Raw genomic sequence first — 25,660 nt, 5'->3', positions numbered from 1 at the left:
CCTAAAAATGGTACAATGGGTGAAAAGGTTGAAAAGCCCTGCCCTAAAGTACTAATAAGATTATTTGTAAGATTATCTGGGACACTACCCATCCACTTCACGACCTGTTTTCCTGGTTACCCTCTGGGAGGGGGGGAGCTCTGTGGTATCTGAAGCAGAACATCCAGATTCAGCCATAGTTTCATTCCATGCAGCATTAACCTTGTGAACTCTCAAGCTTCCTCCTTCCATTATATATTCCAGACGGACAGTGAACAATATTTATATGTTACTTATATGTAAGAGTGTAGGTCTATACATATGTTGTATATAGTATGTTTAGGTGTGTGTCATGTATGTGTTCACTTTGAGAGCGGGAACTAAATTTCATTTTTGATGTGTGCTGTTGTGCCCACAGTAAAAAAAATGTCAATAAAGGTTATCTTATCTTGCCTTGCCTTGCTTTGCTTTCCCTTGTCTCCTCTTCTTATCTCATCTCATCTCATCTCAGCATCCCATCTTATCTTATCTGGTTTCATTTAAAGGCCATTTTAAAATAGCTCAGTCACAAAGTAATTAACTGAAATTATTAATTTTGGTTATTGATCAGCCTTAAATAATACAGGAGTGTGCCCATTTTTCTAAGCCAGTGGTTCTCAACCTGTGGGTCGGGACCCCATTTGGGGTCGAACGACCATTTCACGGGGGTCGCCAAACAACGCAGTCTGCCATTTTTTTCCCCCTTTTCCTTAGCTGTGCTACTCCCTTTTATTCTATTGGCTTTTGAAAGCCAATAGAATAGACTCTCTTGAATAGAGTCTAATTCTATTGGCTTTCAAAAGCCAATAGGAATTGTCCAGGCTGTCTCTGCCCTGCTGAGCCCGCCAAAAGTCCCATTCTGCAAACGGTGCTGCACCAGTTGAGTAGTCCTCGACTTACGACCGGTTGGGGAGGTCGCGGCATTAAAAAGGTTGAGAACCACTGCCATAGACAGTTAGAGCAGGGGTCTTCAAACTTGGCAACTTTAAGACTTGTGGACTTCAACTCCCAGAATTCCTCAGCCAGCCCTGAGGAGTTGAAGTTCACAAGTCTTAAAGTTGCCAAGTTTGAAGACCCCTGAGATAGAGGTTTCATTGCAAATTGTCAGCTGGTCCAACTAAAGCCACCTTTTGCAATTGACTGATGGGGAATCCGTCAATGCCGATGGGGTTCAAGTGGTCCTCCAGCTGTTTTGGGATTGCACCCATCACTGCTAAAAGGGAGTGGGATTTATGGAGAAGGAAGAGGAGGAGTAGGACTGTGTGGTCCTTGATGGAAACTTAATCAACGGTGGCATTTCTACTGTACACTTTTCCCAAAAGGTTCCCACCATTTTGGCCACTACTAGATAAGTGATAAGACAGATCTCCTCATAATCATCTGTACATTGTTTTCATTTTTATTCTCTTCTTTATTCAAGAAATGCTGTTGATTCCAATGTTTGTATTAGCAGACAGCACTACTGAAAACATACAGCTATGATTTTGTGGATATTAAGCAAGCCAAGTTATCTCAGACTGATTTTGTTCTTTTAGATTGATTTGTTGCTGTTACGGTTTTATGGTGATTTTTATATTAAACAGTACCAGCTCTACAAACTCAACCAATGTCTAAGACTACTGTCTACTTGGGCTGTGCGAAGTTTTGATTGAAGAACAGTTCATTTAAACCATCCTTTTGAGTGATGTTCAAACCACAAATTCAAACTGACTCGACGCAACTCTTTGAATTGAAATGCAAATTCTAATTAAATTGCCTCGAATCCTTAAATTAGATCTTGGCTGACTCACGTACCCATATTGTCTGCATAAATTCAGAGACTAGCACATGGATGTATAACAGGAACGAGGAGAAGAGGCTGGCCAGAAGTTCTATCTTGTCAAACTCTCTCTTAATTGACAACCAGAAGGCCACAGTTGGGCCAGGAAAACTTTCTTCTTTAGAAAGTTACTAAAAACTGGATTAAGAATGTTAACCACGTAAAGTCTACACTCCTTCCTTGGATTATGGACCATCCCTTTCATATCAAAATTAAAGATCTACAAAAACAATTAAATGAAAATAGAAAAATCTAGTGTGGCGATCCCAATAGACCTTGAGAGAGAGTGGAAGGGCTTAACGTTGGAAGAACAAACAAGTGAATTGATGACCCAAAAATAAAAAAAAACTGAACTAATTAAAGATTTTCTCAGGAAAGAAGTAGAGGGGGAAGGGAAGGGAAGGGAGAGGGGAGGAGAGGAGAGGAGGGGAGAAGGGAGGAGGGGGGAGAGGAAGGGGAAAGAGAACGGGAAATGGAAGGGAAGGGAGGAGAGGAGGGGAGGGGAGGGAGAGGAAGGGAGGGGAGAAGGGAGGGGAAGAGGAAGGGGAAGGAGAAAGGGAAAGGGAAGGGAGGAGAGGAGAGGGGGAAGAGGAAGGAGAAGGGGAAATGGAAGGGAGGAGAGGAGAGGAGAGGAGAGGAAAGGAAAGGAAAGGAGAGGAGAGGAGGGGAAGGGAGGGGAGAAGGGAGGGGAGGAAAGAGGAAGGGAGAGGAAGGGAGGGGAGAAGGGAGGGGAAGAGGAAGGGGAAGGAGAAAGGGAAAGGGAAGGGAGGAGAGGAGAGGAGAGGAGAGGAAAGGAAAGGAAAGGAGAGGAGAGGAGGGGAAGGGAGGGGAGAAGGGAGGGGAGGAAAGAGGAAGGGAGAGGAAGGGAGGGGAGAAGGGAGGGGAAGAGGAAGGGGAAGGAGAAAGGGAAAGGGAAGGGAGGAGAGGAGAAGGGGAAGAGGAAGGAGAACGGAAAATGGAGGAGAGGAGAGGAGGGGAGGAGAGGGGAGAGGAAGGGAGGGGAAGGGGGAAGGGGAAGCAGAAAGGGAAGGGGAGGAGAGGAAAGGAGGGGAGAAAGGAGGAGAGGGGAGAAGGGGAAGGGGAAGGAGAAAGGGAAAGGGGAAGGGAGAGGGGGAGGGAGGAGAGGGGAGGATTGGAGAGGAGGGGAGAAGGGAGGAGGGGGAGAGAAAGGGGAAAGAGAACAGGAAATGGAAGGGAAGGAAAGGGAAGGGAAGGGAGGAGAGGAAAGGAAGGGAGAAAGAAGGAGAGGGGAGAAGGGGAAGGGGAAGGAGAAAGGGAAAGGGGAAGGGAAGGGAAGGGAAAGGAGAGGGGGAGGGAGGAGAGGGGAGGAGAGGAGAGGAGGGGAGAAGGGAGGAGAGGGGGGAGAAAGGGGAAAGAGAACAGGAAATGGAAGGGAAGGGAAGGGAAGGGAGGAGAGGAGGGGAGGGGAAGGGAGAGGAAGGGAGGGGAGAAGGGGGGAAGGGGAAGGAGAAAGGGAAAGAGAAGGGAGGAGATGAGAGGAGAGGAGGGGAGGGAAAGGGAGGGGAGAAGGGAGGGGAGGGGAGGGGAGGAGGGGAGGGGGGAAGGGGCAGGGGAAGGAGAAAGGGAAGGGAAGGGACGAGAGAAGAGGAGGGGAGAAAGGAGGAGAGGGGAGAAGGGGAAGGGGAAAGAGAAGGAGAAAGGGAAGGGAGGAGAGGAGGGGAGAAGGGGAAGGGGGGAAGGAGAAAGGGAAGGGAGAAAGAGGAGGGGAGAAAGGAGGAGAGGGGAGAAGGGGAAGGGGAAAGAGAAGGAGAAAGGGAAGGGAGGAGAGGAGGGGAGAAGGGGAAGGGAAGGAGAAAGGGAGAAGGAGAGGAGAGGGAGGGGAAAGAGAAGGAGAAAGGGAAGGGAGGAGAGGAGGGGAGAAGGGGAAGGGGAAAGAGAAGGAGAAAGGGAAGGGAGGAGAGGAGAGGAGGGGAGAAAGGAGGAGAGGGGAGAAGGGGAAGGGGGAAGGGGAAAGGGAAAGGGAAGGGGAAGGGAGAGGGGAGGGGGAAAGGGGAGGATCTTACCCCACTCCTAACCTCTTTCTGAGAGAAACTAAGTTCTGAACAAGCCTATATACATCACTCGTTCCTTTGTCATCGGTTTTGTGCATTCTTAGCCCCCTTTATATTCTTGCAAAAAAAAAAAAACAACAACCTTTGGGGTAGGGGAAATGAAATAAAAACACAAAATTAGAGAAAGTAACTGACCATCCACACCACATGAAAACGTGCAGAAAAATGAAGACAGAAGTGGGCGTCATGGCAGTGGCGAAGCTCCGCGTGCACAGAGGCTGATCCTATTAATAACGGGCAAAGTAGCAAAGAGAGGAAAGGAAAGGAAACACAGAGAAGAAACACACAGAAGATGAAACTCCATGCAGTTGGCTAGCTGACAGAAGAGATAATGCGAAAAGCAAAAAAAAAAAAAAAAGCAAAGAATTTTTACGAGAAAGAACTGGAAAGGAAACTTAACCCCAAATACCAAAGTGTTACCGTTGCATGACTAACAGGGCACATCAAGCTAATAAGCAAGACTCCGTTGTACGTTCACACACAAATACCCAATGTTGTTGATCGGGGAAATCAACAAATGTTTCAGAGAGCCCTTTGCACTGTTCCCAGCAAAGCCGAAGTTCTCGTAGGTCAACGTTTTCGTTGTTCTTATGTCTTCAAACAGGCACCTTTGTTGCAACCTAAAGGTCTCTGGACTCTCCATCATCCAGGTCATGGTTGTCCCAAAGGTGCTTTTCCAGGAGGCAACTGGCCTTCCTTTGTTTTTCTTTGAAGATGTTTTTTTGCTTCTCGTCTAAGAAGCTGAAGAAACTTCTTGGAGGAGAAGCGAAACGTCTTCAAAGAGAAACAAGAAAGTCCAGTTACATATTATTGTATGGAGAAGATGGATAGATTATATTCAGAAAAAATATGGGACGATAAAGTTTCATTTATTTTATGAGTAAATTTTATAGTAACTGTTGGAGAGAGTTGTTTATACGACTTAATTTAAGGGGAGTTAAAGGTTAAGTATGATTTTTTTTTTCTCTTTTCTTTTTCATTATTGTTAACTTTCTTAATAATAACCCTGTATTGTGCTCTGCGAAGCGAGGGTGGGTGGGTGGGTGAGTGGGTGGGTAATGATCATATAGTCATGGTAAACGCTTGGGCATTTCCCCTAGGCTGCGTTCATGTGTGTGAGAGGGATGAGAGGGGAGGAAGGAGTAGGGAGGAAGTAGGATGGTTAGAGGAGAAGGGGAGGGGAAGAGAGTAGGAGGGGAGGAGAGAAAGAGGAGGGAAGTGGGGAAGGATGAGAGAGGGTGGACGCAGCCTGGGGGGAATGGGCAGGCGGTACCAATGGTTAGGAATTTAATTGTATTTTGTATGAACAAATGGAAAATAAAAACTTTTTTAATAAAAAAAGAAAGTCCAGTTTGCCTCCTGAAAAAGCACCTTTAGGGTTCCAACCTAAACCAAGATCTTGGACTGTAACATTGTGGCCTGAGAAAACTCCCTTGGAATCACAGAATCACGGATTCCTAAGGACTGGAAGCAGTGGTGGGATTCAGCCGGTTCGCACCACTTTGGCAGAACCGGTAGCTAATTGTTTTGTTGCCCAGGCCCAGAATGGACCTCTGGAAGTGGCATCCACACAGAGAATTGGTTGTTCACATATTTGAATCCCACCACTGGATGGATGGATGGATGGATGGATGGATAGATAGATAGATAGATAGATAGATAGATAGATAGATAGATAGATAGATAGATAGATAGATAGATAGATGTTACCTAGCCTGGTAATGAAACATTTGGAAATCAACCCAAAAGCCACTCTGGCAGAACCGGTAGCTAATTTTTTTGTTGCCCAGGCCCAGAATGGACTTCTGTAAGCGGCATCCACACAGAGAACCAGTTGTTCACATATTTGAATCCCATCACTGGATGGATGGATAGATAGATAGATAGATAGATAGATAGATAGATAGATAGATAGATAGATAGATAGATAGATAGATAGATAGATGTTACCTAGCCTGGTAATGAAACATTTGGAAATCAACCCAAAAGCCACTCTGGCAGAACCGGTAGCTAATTTTTTTGTTGCCCAGGCCCAGAATGGACTTCTGTAAGCGGCATCCACACAGAGAACCAGTTGTTCACATATTTGAATCCCATCACTGGATGGATGGATGGATAGATAGATAGATAGATAGATAGATAGATAGATAGATAGATAGATAGATAGATAGATAGATAGATAGATAGATAGATAGATAGATAGATGTTACCTAGCCTGGTAATGAAACATTTGGAAATCAACCCAAAAGCCACTTCAGCAGAACTGGTAGCTAATTTGTTTTGTTGCCCAGGCCCAGAATGGACTTCTGTAAGCGGCATCCACACAGAGAACCAGTTGTTCACATATTTGAATCCCATCACTGGATGGATGGATGGATGGATAGATAGATAGATAGATAGATAGATAGATAGATAGATAGATAGATAGATAGATAGATAGATAGATGTTACCTAGCCTGGTAATGAAACATTTGGAAATCAACCCAAAAGCCACTTCAGCAGAACTGGTAGCTAATTTGTTTTGTTGCCCAGGCCCAGAATGGACCTCTGGAAGTGGCATCCACACAGACAACCGGTTGTTCACGTATTTGAATCCCACCACTGGCTGGAAGGGACCTTGGAGGTCTTCCAGGAAACCCAAAGAAGGAGACATTATTGCACTTAGCAAAGACTGAATCCCAAATAAAGATAGAGAACTTTTATTTCACAAGTTGTCTACCGCCTTAAAAAAAAGAAAAACTTGTGTTAAAAAAAAAAATGTGTTAAAAAAAATTAAATCATGGGTTTTCATGACTGTCATGGTCTGTATAACCACCAGTCTGAAATTTTATGGAGGACTCCCCTGTTGAACAGTTGAAAGCCAACGCAATCTTTGTGTTCCAATATGTGAGGTTTTAACACACACCTATATATATTTGTGAGTGTATGTATGTGTAGCCTCTTTTACTGCTATCTATCTGTCTTGGATCTAACCTTCTCTGTCGAAGTTAAATATTTTATTCCACAATTAAATGTATCTCTCTTGGATCTAACCTTTTCTGTCAAATTTAAATATTTGTTCCAAAATTGCTTTGCTGGATTCTAGCAATCGTGAGGACACCAATTATTGTTATTATTATGGATCATCACACAGTCAGCCAGATGTTCAGACTGGATTTGGCATTTTTGTCTACCTATCGAGTCCTTCCCAAGGACCTGGGATAGGCAGATGTGGATGTTTGATGGTATTACAGATATCGTCGCAGGATGGAAGCAGTTCCTAGTAAGGCCCCCTTTTGCAATTGACTAATAGCGAATTTGTCAATGCCAATGATGTTCAAGTGGTGCTCCAGTTGTTTTGGGATTGCACCCAAGGATCCTATCTTCTTTATTATTATTATTATTATTATTATTATTATTATTATTATTAAATATCATGGGCACTTCATAATATGAGCAAAATTAAGTAATTAGATCTGTGTCCTTGTGATCATGCACCATCCTTTTACAGGGAATCCTCTTTGAAAGAGAGAAGTAATATCCTCCAGATCACAGCGTGCCCACGAATAAAGAGATTTGGAACAGGGAAAATGCATTATGCCCATGAGTCAGAAGGGAGGGGAAAAAAACAAAACAAAACACAATATCTAAAAGTTCATTTTTCAAGGATGTTTGAAGCCACCGTGGAAGTGTGCCATGGCTGTGCGGAGGAAGCCAGCACAGACTGTCCTATTTTTTTTTTTTTTTTAGATAGAAATTGTGTGTGAAAGCACAATCACTGCAGCTCGGAAAAAGCAGCCCTTGGTTTTATGTTAATTGTGAGAACATTTGCATTAGAACGGCTCTGATCTGGAAGGAGCAGTATGTGTAATGAGAGAGAGAGAGAGAGAGAGAGAGAGAGAGAGAGAGAGAGAGAGAGAGAGAGAGAGAGAGAAGTCAAGGATGGAAACTATTCTCAGGAGAGGAGAAAGAAGAAAAAAAAAGATCTTATGTCTAAGAGGCCCCTTCCTCAAAAGAGAAGACTTACTTTAGCATCATCAAAGCAGGCGTCGGGTCCTTTTCTGTACCTGGGGTGTTGAACCATTTCACAGGGATTAGGTCCTTCATCTGCCCCTTGATTAAGGAACACAACACAACCTTCATATAGCAGAACAAAGTGAAGAGGGAGAGAAGAGCTTTTGCTATCGGAGCAAAGAACAAGATGGCCCACCCCGTCCCAGGTTCCGTAAGCCAACCAATCCTGGAGCTTCAACTGAACGTGTCCATTTTGATGACAACGTCGCTCAACCTTGGCGACCACTAGCTTTGGAGCCAGCAATCTGTTGGGGCTTTATCTCTACCGTCTACTGCTCCCTCTTGTTGTGATAAGGCTGGGCGTGTATTGGAGCTTAGAAGGCTATCTCATTCAGTCCAAGAGGCTTATGGGGTGGGGGTGGATTGTGTGACCTATCCTCCTGTAGTAGAAGGCATACTTGTGAATTGTCTTGTTGTATGTATAGAGAAAGGGGTTGAGGACCGAAAGATCAAGGGGGGAAAAAAATGATAATATTGAGAATATATTGGACGTGAGATGAGGATAAGATACTGTAATGCTGACATCCTTTAAAAAAGAGAGAGAGAGAGACAGGCAAGAATTGTTATATATAGAAAGAGTAAATTGCTTAACTGGTTTTGTTTTATTTATTTATTTCGTTCTGCCTTTATCATTTTTATAAATTCCTTAAGGACATTTTTAATATTCCTCTCTCCTTCTATTTCCCCACAACAAGAATCCTGTGAGGTGGGTTAGGCTGTTTGAGAGTGACTGGCCCAAACTACTCAGCTATCTTTCATGCTAAGGTGGTGCCAGAACTCTCAGTCTCCTGGTGAATGCCTCAAAGTCACCCAGCTGGCTTTGGTGCCTAAGGTGGGACTAGATCTCACTGTCTTCTGGTGATTGGCCCAAAATCACCCAACTGGCTTTTGTCTCTAAGGTGGAACTAGAATTCACTGTTTCCTGGTGATTGACCCAAAATCACCCAACTGGCTTTTGTATCTAAGGTGGAACTAGAATTCACTGTTTCTTGGTGATTGACCCAAAATCACTCAACCGGCTTTTGTGTCTAAGGTGGGACTAGAACTCACTGTCTTCTGGTGATTGGCCCAAAATCACCCAACCAGCTTTTGTCTCTAAGGTGGGACTAGAACTCACTGTCTTCTGGTGGTTGGCCCAAAATTACCCAACCGGCTTTTGTGCTTAAGGTGGGACTAGAAATTACCCAACCGGCTTTTGTGCTTAAGGTGGGACTAGAACTCACTGTCTTCTGGTGGTTGGCCCAAAATCACCCAACTGGCTTTTGTCTCTAAGGTGGAACTAGAATTCACTGTTTCCTGGTGATTGGCTCAAAATCATCCAAAATCATCCATGGCTTTTGTGTCTAAGGTGGGACTAGAACTTACTGTGTCTTGTTGATTGGCCCAAAGTCACCCAACTGGTTTTCATACCTAAGCAGGACTAGAACTCACAGACTCCTGGTTTCTAGCCTGGTGCCTTCACCACTAGACCAAACTGGTTGTTTTTTTTAAAAAAAATAGTGATATTGTTCTAAAGCTATGGTGATGTTTTATCCTGGAGAAGGTCTATCTCTGTCTATTTGTAAAAATCAATGCTGACTTAATGGAACACAATCAATGAACCAGTCAATGGTAAGGACATATTAAGACTGCACAGAAAGAATGCTGGTGTGTGGAATAGCATAACATCACACCCACACACAGAGACAACTACTGATCCAGGTTATAGTTTAGAATCAGATTCTCCAGCTGTTTCCAATATTCTTTTGTAAGCATATACACATCCAGTCTCAAGTCTAAGCAGGAAAGGATATCAGGCTTCTCTGCTTGCATCAATGGCCTCGCATCACAATGATGACACAACTCTTTACTGTCGCTCATGATGAAAACCAAATTGGTGTTGGAAATCTTCTCTGCATGAAAAAGCCTGAGGAGGAAAGCCAAAAGGACACCAAGGAGTGAAAGGCTGAGATCCAGGAAACGAGTCTTGCCCTCATTCTTCAATGTCAATATTAACGTAGGAACAAAGATTTATGCAAATATTGTCTGGAATAGCCGCAATAGTCATTTGGCACAGTTGTGTGATGGAAACGCAGTCTGGATTCCAGAGTGCTTCCAGGGGAAGCAGAAGGCAACTCAGCCAAGAGAGTTTGTGTGAGAGAAAGAGGGTGAAGATGGTTCCTCCTCAACAGTTCCCAGAGTATATGCTTTATGGAAATGTTAGCATGCTTTAGTTTGGCAAGATTCTGTCTTTAGGCGAGGAACAATCATTTTTTTAAAAAAATTGCTTGGAAGAATCACAGTGTGTCTTTCTTAGTTTATGCAGCCTGGCATGTTATTTCTAAGAGCAAAGAAGGTTCATGACACCGTTCTGCTTCAGTTGCAATCCTTTGAAAAGCATCATGCTGACCCTTGCAAGGGATATGGCTACCTTCATGGTCAAAGCAATGCGCTTCTCACACCTTCTATTCCATAATATTCCATAATAAGGACTGTAAAACACATGCTATTGAAATGCATATAAATTGTGCAGAATTTCAGATTTGATCTTCAAAAGAGCACATACAGCAGTGGCCAAAATTGTGGAAACCTTTTGGGAAAAGTGTACAGTAGAAATGCCACCTTTGGTTCAGTTTCCACCCATTTTTCTTCTAATTTGTTTATAACTATAGCCTTGTTCACTTAGTAATATTATTTTACATCGCTTTCTGGGCAACCTATCAACTTTTTGCACCATTACTTTAATTTTATTACATTTTACAAGCTCACTAAATGAAAGAACGCAAAAAAAACCCAACTAACCTGATAGCAATCACATAACACACTGACCAATGTCCTCCTCTCAGCTTCAATACATGACATCAATCATTGGATCCTACTGTGATCTGATTGGCTCATTGCCAAAACAAGATGGCACCTGATTGACTCTCTAAACACTCCTGCTCATTGGCTACAATTAGATGAAGGAAAGCTACCTGAGATCAGCCTGAGCAAGTTGTGTTTCCTTTTTCTGGTTATTTGGCTATAACGTTTCGTAGAATACAGTACAGATAATTGAACAAACTTTGTTGCATTACATTCGTGATTAAATTATCTTTCCATTGATATATAAATTTATGATACTACTCCAAAAAAAAGTGGTGTTATTAGCCATCAAACCTCAAAAATACACTTTTCCCAAAAGGTTACCACAATTTTGGCCACGACTGTATGTAGTCTCCTTCTGCAGTCCTTTAAAAGCAGCAATTCGAGGGGGGGGGGAGTGGCTGTTTTAAAGGTTGCAAAGCCATATTTATGCACCTGTTATGTTTGCTTCTTTATATTTTAAATATTAAGAGGGAAGGGGAAATGTGTGAAGAGCTTCGAAGTGACACCTACCTAGAACAGTTGATACAATCCAGAATGCCATTGAAGGATTTCTCATCATTCCCAAAGAAATATTGTGTTTGTACCGTGATACAACTCTGTTTAGACAGGATCCCACTGAAGTCCTCCTCTTCCACTTCCACTGGAGAAGAAACAACACGGTCATCTCTACAGGAATCTGCCAAGGGAGGCATCCTCTCTCCCCAGTTGCTTGACTTACCTGCCCCAAGGAAACGTGGGAAGGTCAGCCCCCAGACGAGCTGCTGCAAAATAGACCTAGATCAACAAAGAGATAGAATAACTACATCAGAATCCATCACAGCCAATATAGCAATGAAGAATTCTTACAGACTAGCACTGATGATGTTCCCTAGTTGGATAATGAAACGTCTGCAAGAAAACAGCCAAGCTCAGAGAGCACCAAGGACCCCCAAATCTTCTTCTTCCTCTTCCTGCTCCTCCCCACAAACCCCATTCCCTTCCAGCACTGAAGGTGTTACCTAATCAGGTAATAAAAGTTTTGCAAGAAAACCACCAAGCTCAGAGAGCACCAAGGACCCCCCAATCTTCTTTCTCCTCCTCCTCCTCCTCTTCCTCCTCCTCCTCCTCCTCCCCCCTCCTCCTCTTCTTCTTCTTCTTCTTCTTCTCCTCCTACTCCTTGTCCTCGTCCTCGTCCTCACACTCCCTTCTACCACTGATGATGTTGCCTAGTTTGGTAATGAAACATCTGCAAGAAAATAGCCAAGCTCAGAAAGCACCAAGGACCCCACAGTCCTTCCTCCTCCTCCTCCTCCTCGTCTTTCTCCTCCTCCTCACACCTCTCTCCCTTCTAGCACTGATGATGTTCCCTAGTTGTGTAATGAAACGTCTGCAAGAAAACAAGCAAGCTCAGAGAGCACCAAATACCCCCCAATCTTCTTTCTCCTCCTCCTCCTCCTCCTCCTCCCCCTCCCTCCCACATTCCCTTCTACCACTGATGATGTTGCCTAGTTTGGTAAAGAAACATCTGCAAGAAAACAGCCAAGCTCAGAAAGCACCAAGGACCCCACAGGCCTACTCCTCCTCCTCCTCCTCCTCCTCTTCCTCCTCTTTTTCCTCCTCATCACACCCCTCTCCCTTCTAGCACTGATGATGTTCCCTAGTTGGGTAATGAAACGTCTGCAAGAAAACAAGCAAGCTCAGAGAGCATCAAGGAGCCCCCATTCCATGTTTTGTATACATACAGGTAGTTATCAACTTATGACTGGTCCCTTAGTGGCCATTCAAAGTTATGACAGAACCCCCCCCCATAAGGTACTTTCAGCCTGGTTCTGAAGTTCTGATGTCCATCTTGGCCCCCTCCAACAATCACATCACTGGATTTTGGGCACTTGGCAACTGGCCCATATTTACAGCTGTTGGCAACATCCCACAACCGCACAACTGCAATTTATGATGTTTTTTTTTGTCAAAAAAGTGGCGTTTACTTCTGATTTGGGGCAAAACATCCCATAGGTGGACAATGGGCTTGTTTAATGACCACAGATTTGCTCGATGGCTGCAGTGGTTCTCTTAATGAGCATTGCAAAAAAAAAAAGTTCATAAAATTGGCTCGGTTACATGGGTGACCTGCTTTACAACTGTCATATCTTATGACCGTAACAGCCTCCATTAGGATCATAAGTTGAGGATTATCTATGCCAAAAAGTATGCAATGAGAGAAGCAAGGTTAAGACCTCAGTAAAATCATTAATTTCCTAGTAAGATCCGGGGCTATGTATACCTGATGTATTTTAAATAAAACAACATTGGTCTTTTTTACTGCCTGGAGAAATCAAAATGGGTAAAACCATCAGACAGGATAGATAGTACATTGTGTCAAAATTCATAAATTTCTCTAAAGGATGGGTGGAACTCATGTGAAACTTTTGGAAAAGGACAAGGGGGGACATGATAGCAGTGTTCCAATATCTCAGGGGCTGCCCCAAAGAAGAGGGAGTCAAGCTATCCTCCAAAGCGCCTGAAGGCAGGACAAGAAGCAACGGGTGGAAACTAATCAAGGAGAGAAGCAACCTAGAACTAAGGAGAAACTTCCTGACAGTGAGAACAATTAATCAGTGGAACAGCCTTGCCTCCAGAAGCAGTAAATGCTCCAACACTGGAAGTTTTTAAGAAGAGACTGGACAGCCATTTGTCCGAAATGGTGTAGGGTTTCCTGCCCGAGCAGGGGGTTGGACTAGATGACCTCCAAGGTCCCTTCCAACTTTACTATTATTATTATTATTATTATTATTATTATTATTATTATTACTATATCTGTCTGAGAACTTAAGGAAAGGAAATTGAAATCTACAAACCAATTAGACAATGGATAAATCAAATAACCCTTAAGTTATGAGCAGAGCAGAAGTACACTTTGGCCAAGAATTTTATTTCTCACTTCCCCTTCACTTGCAAAAATGTCCAAGGATTATTATTATTATTATTATTTAGATCTTCTATGTTAATGTTACAGCTCTATAAACTTTCCCTTCCTCTTCCTATCATACACGATGGCCTGGTAAAATGAATCAAGCTATTTTACCAGTCAAAAAAGCCAATACAGTCCTCGGTTGTATAAACAGAGGCATAGAACCAAAACCACGTGAAGTATTAGTACCGCTTTATAAAGCTTTAGTAAGGCCACACCTGGAATACCGCATCCAGTTTTTGGTCTCCACATTACAAAAAAGATGTTGAGTCTTTGGAAAAAGGGCAAAGAAGAGCAACGGACATGATTTAAAGGCCTGGAGGCTAAAACATATGAAGAACGGTTGCAGGATTTGGGTTTGGCTAGTCTAGAGAAAAGAAGGACTAGGGGGGACATGACAGCAGTATTCCAATATTTGAGGGGCTACAAGGAAGAGGAGGGACAACCTATTCTCTAAAGCAGCGTTTCTCAACGTTTGTGTGACGGTGACCCCAGTCACATGGACGTGCCGCGCATGCACGGCACGCATGTGCAGCGCCACCCCCATGCGCAGCGCACATGCGCGACGGCACCCCCATGTGCGGCGCGCATGCGTGGGCCGCCCCCATGCGCACCGCCCCCATGCGCATGCGCGGCGCCGCCCCCTGAGGGGGGGGAATGGCGGATTGCGTTGTTTGGCGACCCCCGTAAAATGGTCGTTCGACCCCAAATGGGGTTGCGACCCATAGGTTGAGAACCGCTGCTCTAAAGCAACTGAACGTAGGACAAGAAACAATGGATGGAAACTAATCAAGGAGAGAAGCAACCTGGAATTAAGGAGAAACTTTCTAACAGTCAGAACAATTAACCAGTGGAACGGCTTGCCTCCAGAAGTGGTGGATGATCCGTCACTGGAGGTTTTCAAGAAGATAATGGATATGCTCCTGTCTGAAATGGTACAGGGTCTCCTGCTTGAGCAGGGGGTTGGACTAGAAGTTGTCCAAGGTCTCTTCCAACTCTATTCTGATTGATTTCCCATAGAATCGTATCTTATGACAGCCTGACCTCTCTCAATAAGATTGCAGAATAAGAAAGATACCTAGATGGGTTCAAGCCTCTAATTATTGTAGCTTTGTCTTTCTGAAATTGATAGTTGTTCTGTCCTAGCCTACGTGAGTCCTTGTTAAACTCACAAGGAGAAACCCCTCTTCCAAGAAACGGGCAGGAACCGCAAGAAAAAACCAATCCCCTTTTATTCTCACAGACCTGAGTCAATGTCCAAGGCAAACAAACACAGTCCACAGAAACTCAATCCTCAACACGAATGGTTGCTTTCGGCAACCAGCACCTCCCACACCTTCCCTTTTATAATTCAGCCAAGGTGTGGCTTCCTAATGCCTTCTTCTTTGCCTTTGGAGCCGCCCCATTGCATTCCTCTGTCCTACTCGCTTCTCTTGCCTGCGCTTTTGGGCATCCGGGATTTGTCCCAGCTGTTCTTCATTCAACTCAGGCTCCCAGCACAGCTGTGTCTCAGCCTGAGCGTGAGTAGAAGGGCCAGGCTCCTGATCCGACTGTAAGTCTTGGAGCTCCTCAGAGCCTTCCTCTGACTCTGATGTCACTCCAGGCCCCTCCTCCTCGTCCGATTCCTCAGACTCAGCTGCCGGATCCACTCGCTGGCGAGGAATCACAACAATAGTGTCCTTCTCACCTCCCCACCAGACATTCCTTCTACCCCATTCTCTGCTTATGCTCCCTTGATCAGTCGTGAATCATTAACACGGAACATCTCTAAGACTACAAATGTACTCAATCTAGTTTCTTCCCACTGATTTTTAAAATCCAATGTTCTCCTTTTATCCTGGTGACATATCAGTGGGCCCTTTCTCATCTCTGCAAATCTGTACCAATACAGTCAGAGGGAAGAGGTAAAGGACAGGTCATTCTTGAATTATGACCACCACTGAGCCCAAAATTGTCTGTTGCTAAGCTGGCCATTTGTTAAGTGAGTTTTGCCCCATTTTGTGACCTTTCTTGCCACAGTTGTTAAGTGGATCACTGTAGTTACGTTAGGAACACGGTTGTTAAGAGTGAAACTGGCTTCCCCACTGACTTTGCTGATCAGAAGGTCGTAAAAAGAGGATCACGTTACCCAGGGACCCTGTCACCATCATAAATGAGCCGAGGTGGCGCAGCAGTTAGAGTGCAGTACTGCAGGCTACTTTAGCTGACTGTGTTCAGCAGGTCAGCGGTTCAAATCTCACCGGCTCAAGATTGACTCAGCCTTCCATCCTTCCGGGGTAGGTAAAATGAGGACCCAGATTGTTGGGGGCAATGTAAATATATATATATACATTGCTTACTGGTGTACACCACTTAGAGAGTGCTTGCACTTAAAGCGGTATATAAGTCTCATAAATAAATAAAGTCTCATAAATAAATAAATATGAATCAGTTGCCAAGCTTCTGAATTTTGATCACATGACCGGGGGGATGCTTCAAAGGTCGTAAGTGTGAAAAACGGTCATAAGTCACTCTTTTTCCGTGCGGTGGTAACTTTGAATGGTCACTAAACAAGCTATTGTAAGGTGAGGATGACCTGTATTGAAGTCAAACTACAGGTTCTCCTTAGCGACTGTTCAAACTTTCGATGGGTCTCCCCAGAGCTACTTATGACCTGATTTTGAAATGTTGATGGCCACAGTCGTGTGATCACAGTCTGCACACTTGGCATATCGGTGGGAACTAATTCTTCCTACTCACCGAGTTTGATCAAGGCCTTGGTGAAGCTCAAATGTGTAATAATCCTATCTGCAAAAAACTTAACTTACCAGGCAGCTGCTGAGGCCCACCATCCAAGATGTAAAATATCTGCTATTGTAGGCTGGAAAAGAGGAAGCAAAGAGCGTAATCTTAGAAGAATCTCTAAAAACACCTATGGCAGTGGTGGCGAACCTATGGCACGGGTGCCAGAGGTGGCACTCGGAGCCCTCTCTGTGGGCACACATATCGTCTCCCTAGCCCCGCCTCCTCCCATGGCCCCCTCCTCACCAGCAGCCCCCCCCCGGAGGAGAGGTGCCCCTGAGCGCAGTCCACACGAAGCAACGGAGGCAAAGATATGGTAGCTGGACGGTGGGGACAAGACTCTGCCCTTGCGCTCCGTTGCACACAGATGATGCTGCGGGGCACGGGCAGAGGGCATGGCTGCCATGGTGCTACTGGGCTGCCTGGGTGATCTGTGGCAGGCTGTGGAGGTGGTGGGTGGCTCAGTGGGCAGGGCAGAGCGGGGACAGGGGTGGGGGCAGTTTTTGGGCACTCAGTGTCTAAAAGGTTCGCCATCACTGACCTATGGGTTGTCTCCCTCCAACTTCCAGATATTGAATAACTTATTTGTTTTATGGAATCTCACTGTTGCCTCACTGTTGCTGGGAAGTTATGTTTTATAAAGTTTTTCTTAACATACTAATATTGTGGGGCCCTTACCGCACCACGGGAAGTGCTGGAGGATCAAGGATAGTTTAGGGATAGAATGTGGTCCCTAGGAATCAACAGTTGTATATCGAAAAAATAGAATTGTTTGGTGTCCCAAAGGTGCTTTTTCCAAAAGACAACTGGACTTTGAAAGGAACTGAAGGAACTTCTGGGAAGAGAAGTGAAATATTTTCAAAGAAAACATCAAGAAAGTCCAGTTGCCTTTTGGAAAAAGCATCTTTGGGACAACCATGACCTGGATGACTGAGAATCTCCATAGACATTTAACACAAGCTTGCACAGTTCTGGTCTTTGTAGGTATAGACACATTATGTCCTTTGAATATAATTCCCAAGGTCTTTATAGCTGCTTTACCAAATGCAAGTGTATAATATATTTCTTGACTATTGATGGTTGATCATTAAAAGCAGAAGCTATTCGTCATTGCAATATCTTCATCATCATTTTTAAGGCTGGTTGTTCTACCTCCTGCTACTTTTTAAATCTCTTTTTAACCCCTCGTAGATTTCACTTACTAGCAATAGCAATAGATTTATATACCGCTTCGCGGTGCCTTACAGTCCTCTCTACAGTAAGTGGCTTACAGAGTCAGCATGTTGCCCCCAACAATCTGGGTCCTCATTTTACCGACCTCAGAAGAATGGAAGGCTGAGTCAACCTTGACCTAGTCAGGATCAAACTCCTGGCAGTGGGCAGAGTCAGCCTACAATACTACATTCTAACCCAGTGGTTCTCAACCTGTGGGTCGGGACCCCATTTGGGGTTGAATGACCATTTCACGGGGGTCGCCAAACAACACAGTCTGCCATTTTTTCCCCTTTTCCTTAGCTGTGCTACTTCCTTTTATTCTATTGGCTTTTGAAAGCCAATAGAATAGACTCTCTTGAATAGAGTCCAATTCTATTGGCTTTCAAAAGCCAATAGGAATTGTCCAGGCTGTCTCTGCCCTGCTGAGCCCGCCAAAAGTCCCCTTCTGCAAACGGTGCTGCACCAGTTGAGTAGTCCTCGACTTACGACCGGTTGAGTAGTCCTCGACGTACGACCGGTTGGGTAGTCCTCGACTTACGACCCCTTGGGGGTCACGGCATTAAAAAGGTTGAGAACCACTGTTCTAACCACTGCACCACCACGGCTCCTTGCACACTTTCTGTGCTCTTCGCATCTATATTTTACTTTATTTCTTACTTTCCTTGGTATTTTATCATTTTAGATTTGACCCTGGCATTGGTTAGTGATCATAATAAATCTGAAGCGATAAGAATCAAAACGGGATGGAAAACTGCAAGGCATACTGACCACGTTGACGGAGCGGAATCCCGCTCCTTGTTTCGGTTCATCCTCTGGATCGCAAAAAGACTGATAGTCATAAGACTTGTTGAAGGCATACAAGGACATATTAATGAGATTTCGCATGAGACCCGGATCAATCTCTCCGAAGAACTTTCCAATCTAATGCAAAACGAAAGGTTTTACCCAAAGGTCAGTCTTCAAGCAGAGGTCAAGTAACTACTGAACGTATTTCCTAAAAGACAGTGCTTAATTAATAAGGTATTGAGCGTCACGTTTAATTCAAGCACGTACCTCTGGAAAATAGTTTTCTTGGTTGGTCATCAAAAGAAACCCTCCATCATCAAGAATGACACAATCGATATGCTAGCAGAAAGAAGAACCATAGAATGTAACTAAGTAATTATTGAGATTTATCTTCTAGATCAGGGGTAGGCCACCTTGGCTCTTTTATGACTCGTGGACTTCAACTCCCAGAATTCCTGAGCCAGCCATGCTGAGGGGAAAGGGAGAGGTTTCCAAGCTGAGCCATGCTGGCTCAGGAATTCTGGGGGTTGAAGTCCACGAGTCATAGAACGGGCCTAAGGCCAGGGCTTGGCAACCTTGGCTCTTTTATGACTCATGGACTTCAACTCCCAGAATTCCTGAGCCAGCATGGCTCAGCTTGGAAACCTCTCCCTTTCCCCTCAGCGTGGCTGGCTCAGGAATTCTGGGAGTTGAAGTCCACGAGTCATAAAAGAGCCAGGGTTGCCTACTCTGGCCTAGGCCTAGGCCGCTTTCTGACTCGTGGACTTCAACTCCCAGAATTCCTGAGCCAGCATGGCTCAGCTCGGAAACCTCTCCCTTTCCCCTCAGCATGGCTGGCTCAGGAGTTCTGGGAGTTGAAGTCCACGAGTCATAAAAGAACCAAGGTTGCCTACCCCTGCCTTACACCATCCCGGTCAGGTGTTTGTCCAGGATATTTTTGAAAACCTTCAACAGATGAAATACCTACAACTCTATTGATTGATTTTTCTCAATGACAGGAAATTTCTCCTTAGTTCTAGGTTTAATGATCTTCCACTGGTTATTTCTTGTCCTGCCCTCAGGTGCTTTGAAAAATACGTCAATTCTTCTCCGTGGCAGTCCCTCAAGTACTGCAAGATGGTGATCGTGTCCCCCTAACCCAGTGGTTTTCAAACGTGGCCCTTTTATGACTCGTGGACTTCAACTCCCAGAATTCCTGAGCCAGCATGGCTCAGCTTGGAAACCTCTGCCTTTTCCCTCAGCATGGCTGGCTCAGGAATTCTGGGAGTTGAAGTCCACCAGTCATAAAAGAGCCAAGGTTGCCTACCCCTGTTCTAGCTGAATACAGGTAGTCCCCAACGTATGACCACAATTGAGCTGAAAAATCTCCGTTGCTAAGTCGGACGCTTGTGAAGTGAGTTTAGCCCCATTTTACCACCTTTCTTGCCACACTCATTAACCGAATCACTGCAGCTCTTAAGTTAGTAACACGTGAATCTGGCTTTTCCCATTGCCTTCGCTTGTCAGAAGGTCACAAAAGCGGATCACGTGACCCCCAGGACATAGCAACCGTCATAAATATGAGTCAGTTGCCAAGCGTCTGAATTTTGGACACGTGATCTTGGGAATACTGTATTGGTTGTGTGAAAAACAGCCATAAGTCAGGTTTTTTTTTCAGTGCTGTTGTTACTTTGAACGGTCACTAAAATGAACCATTGGAAGTCAAGGACTACCTGTATAAACAGAAAAATAATAATGCAAGATCTTATTCACAGGTTAGATAATCTTAAAATACCGCCAGTTATAACCCTTGGAGAATTTTGGGAATAAATTACAATGGGACATCTTGTCAGAAAATATTAATTTCCTGCAAGGAAACATTAACCTACATGAAATTGTGCTATTCTTCTCGCTCAGGATTCAAACCAGCTAAAGGGATGGCATGCTGTCAATTTCAAGTATTTCCTGAGAGTTACTATTATTAGATATAAAGGTTGCCCAATGGACATTTATGCTTCTTTTTATTTTGGGGAACATAAACCTGCCTGCAGATTTTGATTTGCAATGTGTTTGTTCGAACCACAGATCTTAATGCTAGCAAGATTAACATAATGTGAATCATGAACCAAGGTGAATCTACATGTCCCGGGATAATGTTGCAGGATCCAATCTGGGTTAGTCACCTGGACCAGGGATTTTGTCTTCCGAGCTTTTGGACTTGCTGGAGACCATCCTGAGGGAATTTCTCTCTGCTGGAATATGTGCTTTGGGCTATTTTGTGTGTGGTATTTAAATAGTGCCTGTTGTGTATGGCTTTTTAGATGTTGATTGGGGTGTTGATTAACGTATTAATGACTTAATACTCAGCCATCAACACCCAATGATCGACCCAGATTAGACCCTGCAATCAGGTTAATGCTTAACGTTGACATAGCTGCTTTGAGAATCCAAAACGACATCATATAATTGTCCAGTTATCAACTCTTAAAACAGATGAGTTGTTAACAATGAGTTTATTTGGCAAAAGAAGCATCTATTTCTTCTCTTACCTGACTATCCTTTTCGCACCCGCAAATTTCACTTCCACTTTTACACTGAAAAATATAAGCACAAAGTGCATTCACGAAACCATTTCGAAAACAACGAAGACACAATACGCATGGCATTATCCAAGCTGGGAGACATTTTCCCAAGATTAAGCAGATGCTGGATCAAGAAACCCATACATTCTCATTTTTATGCTTTTATAGTGGACAGCACAATCTTCTCTTCAGTTATCCTGAAAAAGCCTTAATCTGCACAATGGACAAAATGGGGACATCTGAAAAAAAAAAATGTCTTCTGCTTGATGTTTGAACAAATGTTGGCAATTGGAAAGATGGCCCCGCCAAGGATTGAGGAACTGCATAGGATTAATTTTGGACTCACTGCAGAAGAGCCTAATGCTGGGAAAGAAGGGCAATAGAAGAAGGGGACGACAGAGAAGGAGGTGGCTGGATGGAGTCCCTGAAGCAGTAGGCGTGAGCTTCAATGGACTCCAGAAGATGGTAGAGGAGGAGGAGGAGGAGGAGGAGGAGGAGGAGGAGGAGGAGGAGGAGGAGGAGGAGGAGGAGGAGGAGGAGGAGGAGGAGGAGGAGGAGATCCTTGGTAATGCTAGTCATGATGATGTTAACTAATTTAGGTAATGAAATATCTGCAAGAACACAACCAAGCTCAGAGAGCACCAAGGATCCCTCATATAATAATTGATGATTTGTTCTTGGCCAAAGCTATTCAGACCCGCTACTTATTAGGCCTCAGATATGTCATGTACGTGTTCTAAATTCCATCTCTGTTCTAATTTTTATATTTTTTATATTTTCTATATAGCTGTTGAAAGTTTTTTTTTAATTGTATTAATTTTCAAGTATCGTAATTTCTCTTTAATATAAGATGTACTCACGATAAATAGTGATAAATAGAAACCTCATTTTTCTGATTTTGGAGGGTACACGGATGTTCATTCTTTTATCTATTTGTTTAATTTAGGTTGAATCCTGCCTTACGTTGGGCGGCTGACCAGTAGTAACACAAGCATGGGTACCAAATGAAACCAAGATGGGATCCAAGCCAAATATACAAATAGAAAACAAAAATAACAAAGACCCAGTGAACAAGAGGCCTCTTCTCTCTCACCCCACGGCCTAGAAGAAGAACCAGATCTTCAAGCTTTGTGGAACATCAACAGAATGGGAGCTATACAGGCTTTGATTCGGTAATTTTAATGTTTTATAGAGCTCCTAAGATTGCACAAAGAACTCTGGAAAAACTGAAGGTGAAGCCTACAAAACTCACCTGATCTTTAGTGGTGAGTGTAGCGAAGCTTGTCATCCAGCTGCTCAGATTGAGTTTTACTCCAACAACTGGCAAGAAATACATGTAGCATGAGAAAATAAAAATATCGACATTGCAAAATTATCTATCTATCTATCTATCTGTCTGTCTGTCTGTCTGTCTGTCTTGTCTGTCTATCTATCTATCATCTATCATCTATCTATTATCTATATTATCTATCTATCTATCTATCTAATCAGTTCTGACATATTCTGTCTATCTATCTATCTATCTATCTATCAGTTCTGACATATTCTATCTATATGTCTATCTATCTATCTGTCTGTCTATCTATCTATCATCTATATTTATCCATTATCTATCTATCTATCTATCTATCTATCTATCTATCTATCTATCTATCTATCTATCTATTCTGACATATTCTATCTATCTACCTACCTACCTACCTACCTGCCTATCTATCATCTATATTTATCCATTATCTATCTATTATCTATCTATCTATCTATCTATCTATCTGTCTGTCTGTCTGTCTGTCTGTCTGTCTGTCTGTCTGTCTATCCATCCATCCATCCATCCATCCATCTATCTATCTATCTATTTTTGTCCATCCATCATCTATCTGTCTGTCTGTCTATTATCTATCTATCTTCTACCTACCTACCTATCTATCTATCTATCTATATATCTATCTATCATCATCTGTCTATCTGGAAATGCCATTTTCTTACACCATCCTTGGAATTCGTGATTTCCAGAATTTAAACCTCATTCCCCCTTAGATGACTCTGAACACTGGTTTTGTCTTATGGGTATTGAATTGCTATATTCCATAACGAGTTTTGTTTCTGTGTGGAAGGAGAATCCCATTCTTTCCTACCTGCTGGTTTTAGAAGTTTTCCGTTCACGGTGATCTTCACAGCCTTGCTTACCATAATCCCATCTTCATTGATGCTTCCTGAGCATTTAAAAAAAAAGAAAGAAAAGAAAACAGAGTTGACTTGCCATTATGATATGTCTCTTTGTCAACGGCACTGATACTTCGGATGATCTTGGTGCATAAGGAATAATAATAATAATAATAATAATAATAATAATAATAATAATAACAACAATAACAACAACAACAACAACGTCTTATTGTTGTACTGTAAAAGACTGTAAAAACAGTGAGAGCCCAGGGACTTACGGTTGAAGAACGGAGCCGTGAAGATATAATTCTCATTATCTAAGCTCCTTTTGTAGAAGCTCTGTTCATAAGTTTCAGAATTCTCTGTCCAATATTCGCCTGCACTAAACATAAGATACAGATATTATTATACAGATATTATTATTTTTTAATTGTGATTCCCTGGGATTTTTTTTATTTAAACACTGGTAAGGCACTTGTAAGCAAGTTACTCAAGGTAGAGAGCCAGGCAGGTGGGCTTGGCAAAGCCTTCCTGAAGCTGCTAAGGCAACAACAGTTGCAGAAAAAAGCATGTTTTAAGCCCAGGGAAGTAAGGAAGGGTTAAAAAGGGACTCAAATAGATTTCCCCTGACTCCTTGGAGAATAAAATGGGGTGAAAGGAAAACACAAGCAGTTGTGCAAGATTCTGTTCCTGTTATCTCAATAAAGCATTATTCTAGTCTTTCTATGAATTCAGTTTCCTGATGCGGTCCGTCCCACAAGGCTGACCCAAAGTTAATGAGCATCCAGAAAAATGCATTATGAGAAAAATAAAAAGTGGTTACACTAAAAGTAAGCCTTAGGGAAATCAAGGCATTATCTTTTCTGAGGTTCATTCAATCAATCAATTTCTATAGCCACCACCTCAGTCAATGACTCTGGACAATTTACAAATCAAAAAATATTGATCGATTGATTGATTTCATTTTTATTCTACCTATCAAATCAAGGCACTAGCTTTTCTGGAGTTTGTTAGTTAGTTCGTTCGTTCATTCATTCATTCATTCATTCATTCATTCATTTTAATATTTTAATCATTCATTCCCACAGTGTCAATGGGACTTTCCAGGAATTCTGGCCTCAAATCAGATCCTTAAGCATGTTAATCATTAGCAAACACTGTTAACATTATTCAAGATTAAACGGCCTTCTTACCTTTTGGGATATACTCTGGTGATCCCTCCATCTGTAACTACAAAGCGTGCCGTAATTCCCTCCCTGGAAAGATAAAGATTTAGATCAACGTCAATTTAGAAGAACAGGCCAGCATTCTTATTTAGAATGTTCCTCTAAAGCAGAACAATAAACGTGCACATCCTTTGTCTAACCATGTTATTTCTTTCGACTGGATGATTCGAATAGTAAGTTCTGATCTGATAGTTGAAGGAAGCATGAACATTCAGAAATAGAGCTATTCAGGGCAGGGAATAGAGGAAGCAAAGAAGGAATACTCACGGGTCTTGCTTACTCCAGTAATTCTGGACCAGTTCACTTGTGAAGCCAGCATCCAACAAAGCTCTCATCACCAAGCCATTACCTGCCATAAAAAAAGAAGAGAAGAGAAGAGAAGAGAAGAGAAGGGAAGGGAAGGGAAGGGAAGGGAGAGCAGAGGAGAGGAGAGAAGAGGAGAGGAGAGGAGAGGAGAGGAGAGAAGGGGGAGGGGAGGGGACGGGGAGGGGAGGGGACGGGGAGAGAAGAGGAGAGGAGAGAAGGGGGAGGGGAGGGGAGGGGAGGGGGGAGGAGGGGAGAGAGAAGAGGAGAGGAGAGAGAGGGAAGGAGGAAGGGAAGGGAAGGGAGAGCAGAGGAGAGGAGGAGGAGAAAGGGGGAGGGAGGGGAGAGGAGAGCAGAGGAGAAGGGAAGGGAGGGGAGAGGAGAGGAGGAAGGGAAGGGAAGGGAGAGGGAAAAGGGGAGAAGAGAGGAGGAAGGGAGAGAAGGGGGAGGGGAGGGGAGGGGAGGGGGGAGAGAAGAGGAGAAGGGAGGAGAAGGGAAGGGAAGGGGAAGGGAGAGCAGAGGAGAGGAGAGAAGAGGAGAGAAGGGGGAGGGGAGGGGAGGGGGGAGAGAAGAGGAGAGGAGAGGAGAAGGGAGGAGAAGGGAAGGGAAGGGAGAGGAGAGCAGAGGAGAGAAGGGGGAGGGGAGGGGAGAGGAGAGCAGAGGAGAAGGGAAGGGAGGGGAGAGGAGAGGAGGGAAGGGAAGGGAGAGGAGAGGAGAGCAGAGGAGAGGAGAGAAGGGGGAGGGGAGGGGAGAGGAGAGCAGAGGAGAAGGGAAGGGAGGGGAGAGGAGAGGAGAGGAGGGAAGGGATCATTTATTAAATTATTAATAGTGGAACAAGATTGGTAAGATCATCAGTCCATCCAACA

The 25,660-nt window shown here is 43.7% G+C and overlaps 1 protein-coding gene across 4 annotated transcripts in view; it reads right to left on the bottom strand.

Annotated features, from left to right (window-relative positions):
* CACNA2D1 (calcium voltage-gated channel auxiliary subunit alpha2delta 1) overlaps positions 1–25,660 on the bottom strand; it is a 336,443-nt gene that overhangs the window by 4,057 nt on the left and 306,726 nt on the right. For all 4 annotated transcript variants that reach the window (XM_039353434.1, XM_039353435.1, XM_039353436.1 and 1 more), the window contains 13 exons: positions 24,759–24,840; positions 24,459–24,521; positions 23,544–23,647; positions 23,235–23,312; positions 22,352–22,419; positions 21,067–21,111; positions 18,806–18,877; positions 18,521–18,673; positions 16,564–16,616; positions 11,528–11,583; positions 11,320–11,449; positions 9,756–9,868; positions 7,916–7,995 (listed from right to left, as the gene is read on the bottom strand). In XM_039353434.1, the coding sequence (XP_039209368.1) occupies positions 7,916–7,995; positions 9,756–9,868; positions 11,320–11,449; positions 11,528–11,583; positions 16,564–16,616; positions 18,521–18,673; positions 18,806–18,877; positions 21,067–21,111; positions 22,352–22,419; positions 23,235–23,312; positions 23,544–23,647; positions 24,459–24,521; positions 24,759–24,840 (1,097 nt within the window). The remainder of the gene's footprint in view (positions 1–7,915; positions 7,996–9,755; positions 9,869–11,319; positions 11,450–11,527; positions 11,584–16,563; positions 16,617–18,520; positions 18,674–18,805; positions 18,878–21,066; positions 21,112–22,351; positions 22,420–23,234; positions 23,313–23,543; positions 23,648–24,458; positions 24,522–24,758; positions 24,841–25,660) is intronic.

This window comes from Crotalus tigris, unplaced genomic scaffold, assembly GCF_016545835.1.
Source record: "Crotalus tigris isolate CLP2741 ecotype Arizona unplaced genomic scaffold, ASM1654583v1 scf7180000018523.1292444, whole genome shotgun sequence".
NCBI classification, from domain to species: Eukaryota; Metazoa; Chordata; class Lepidosauria; order Squamata; family Viperidae; genus Crotalus; species Crotalus tigris.
Note: the sequence above shows the minus strand (reverse complement) of the source record. Positions and strands in the feature narration are given on the sequence as shown.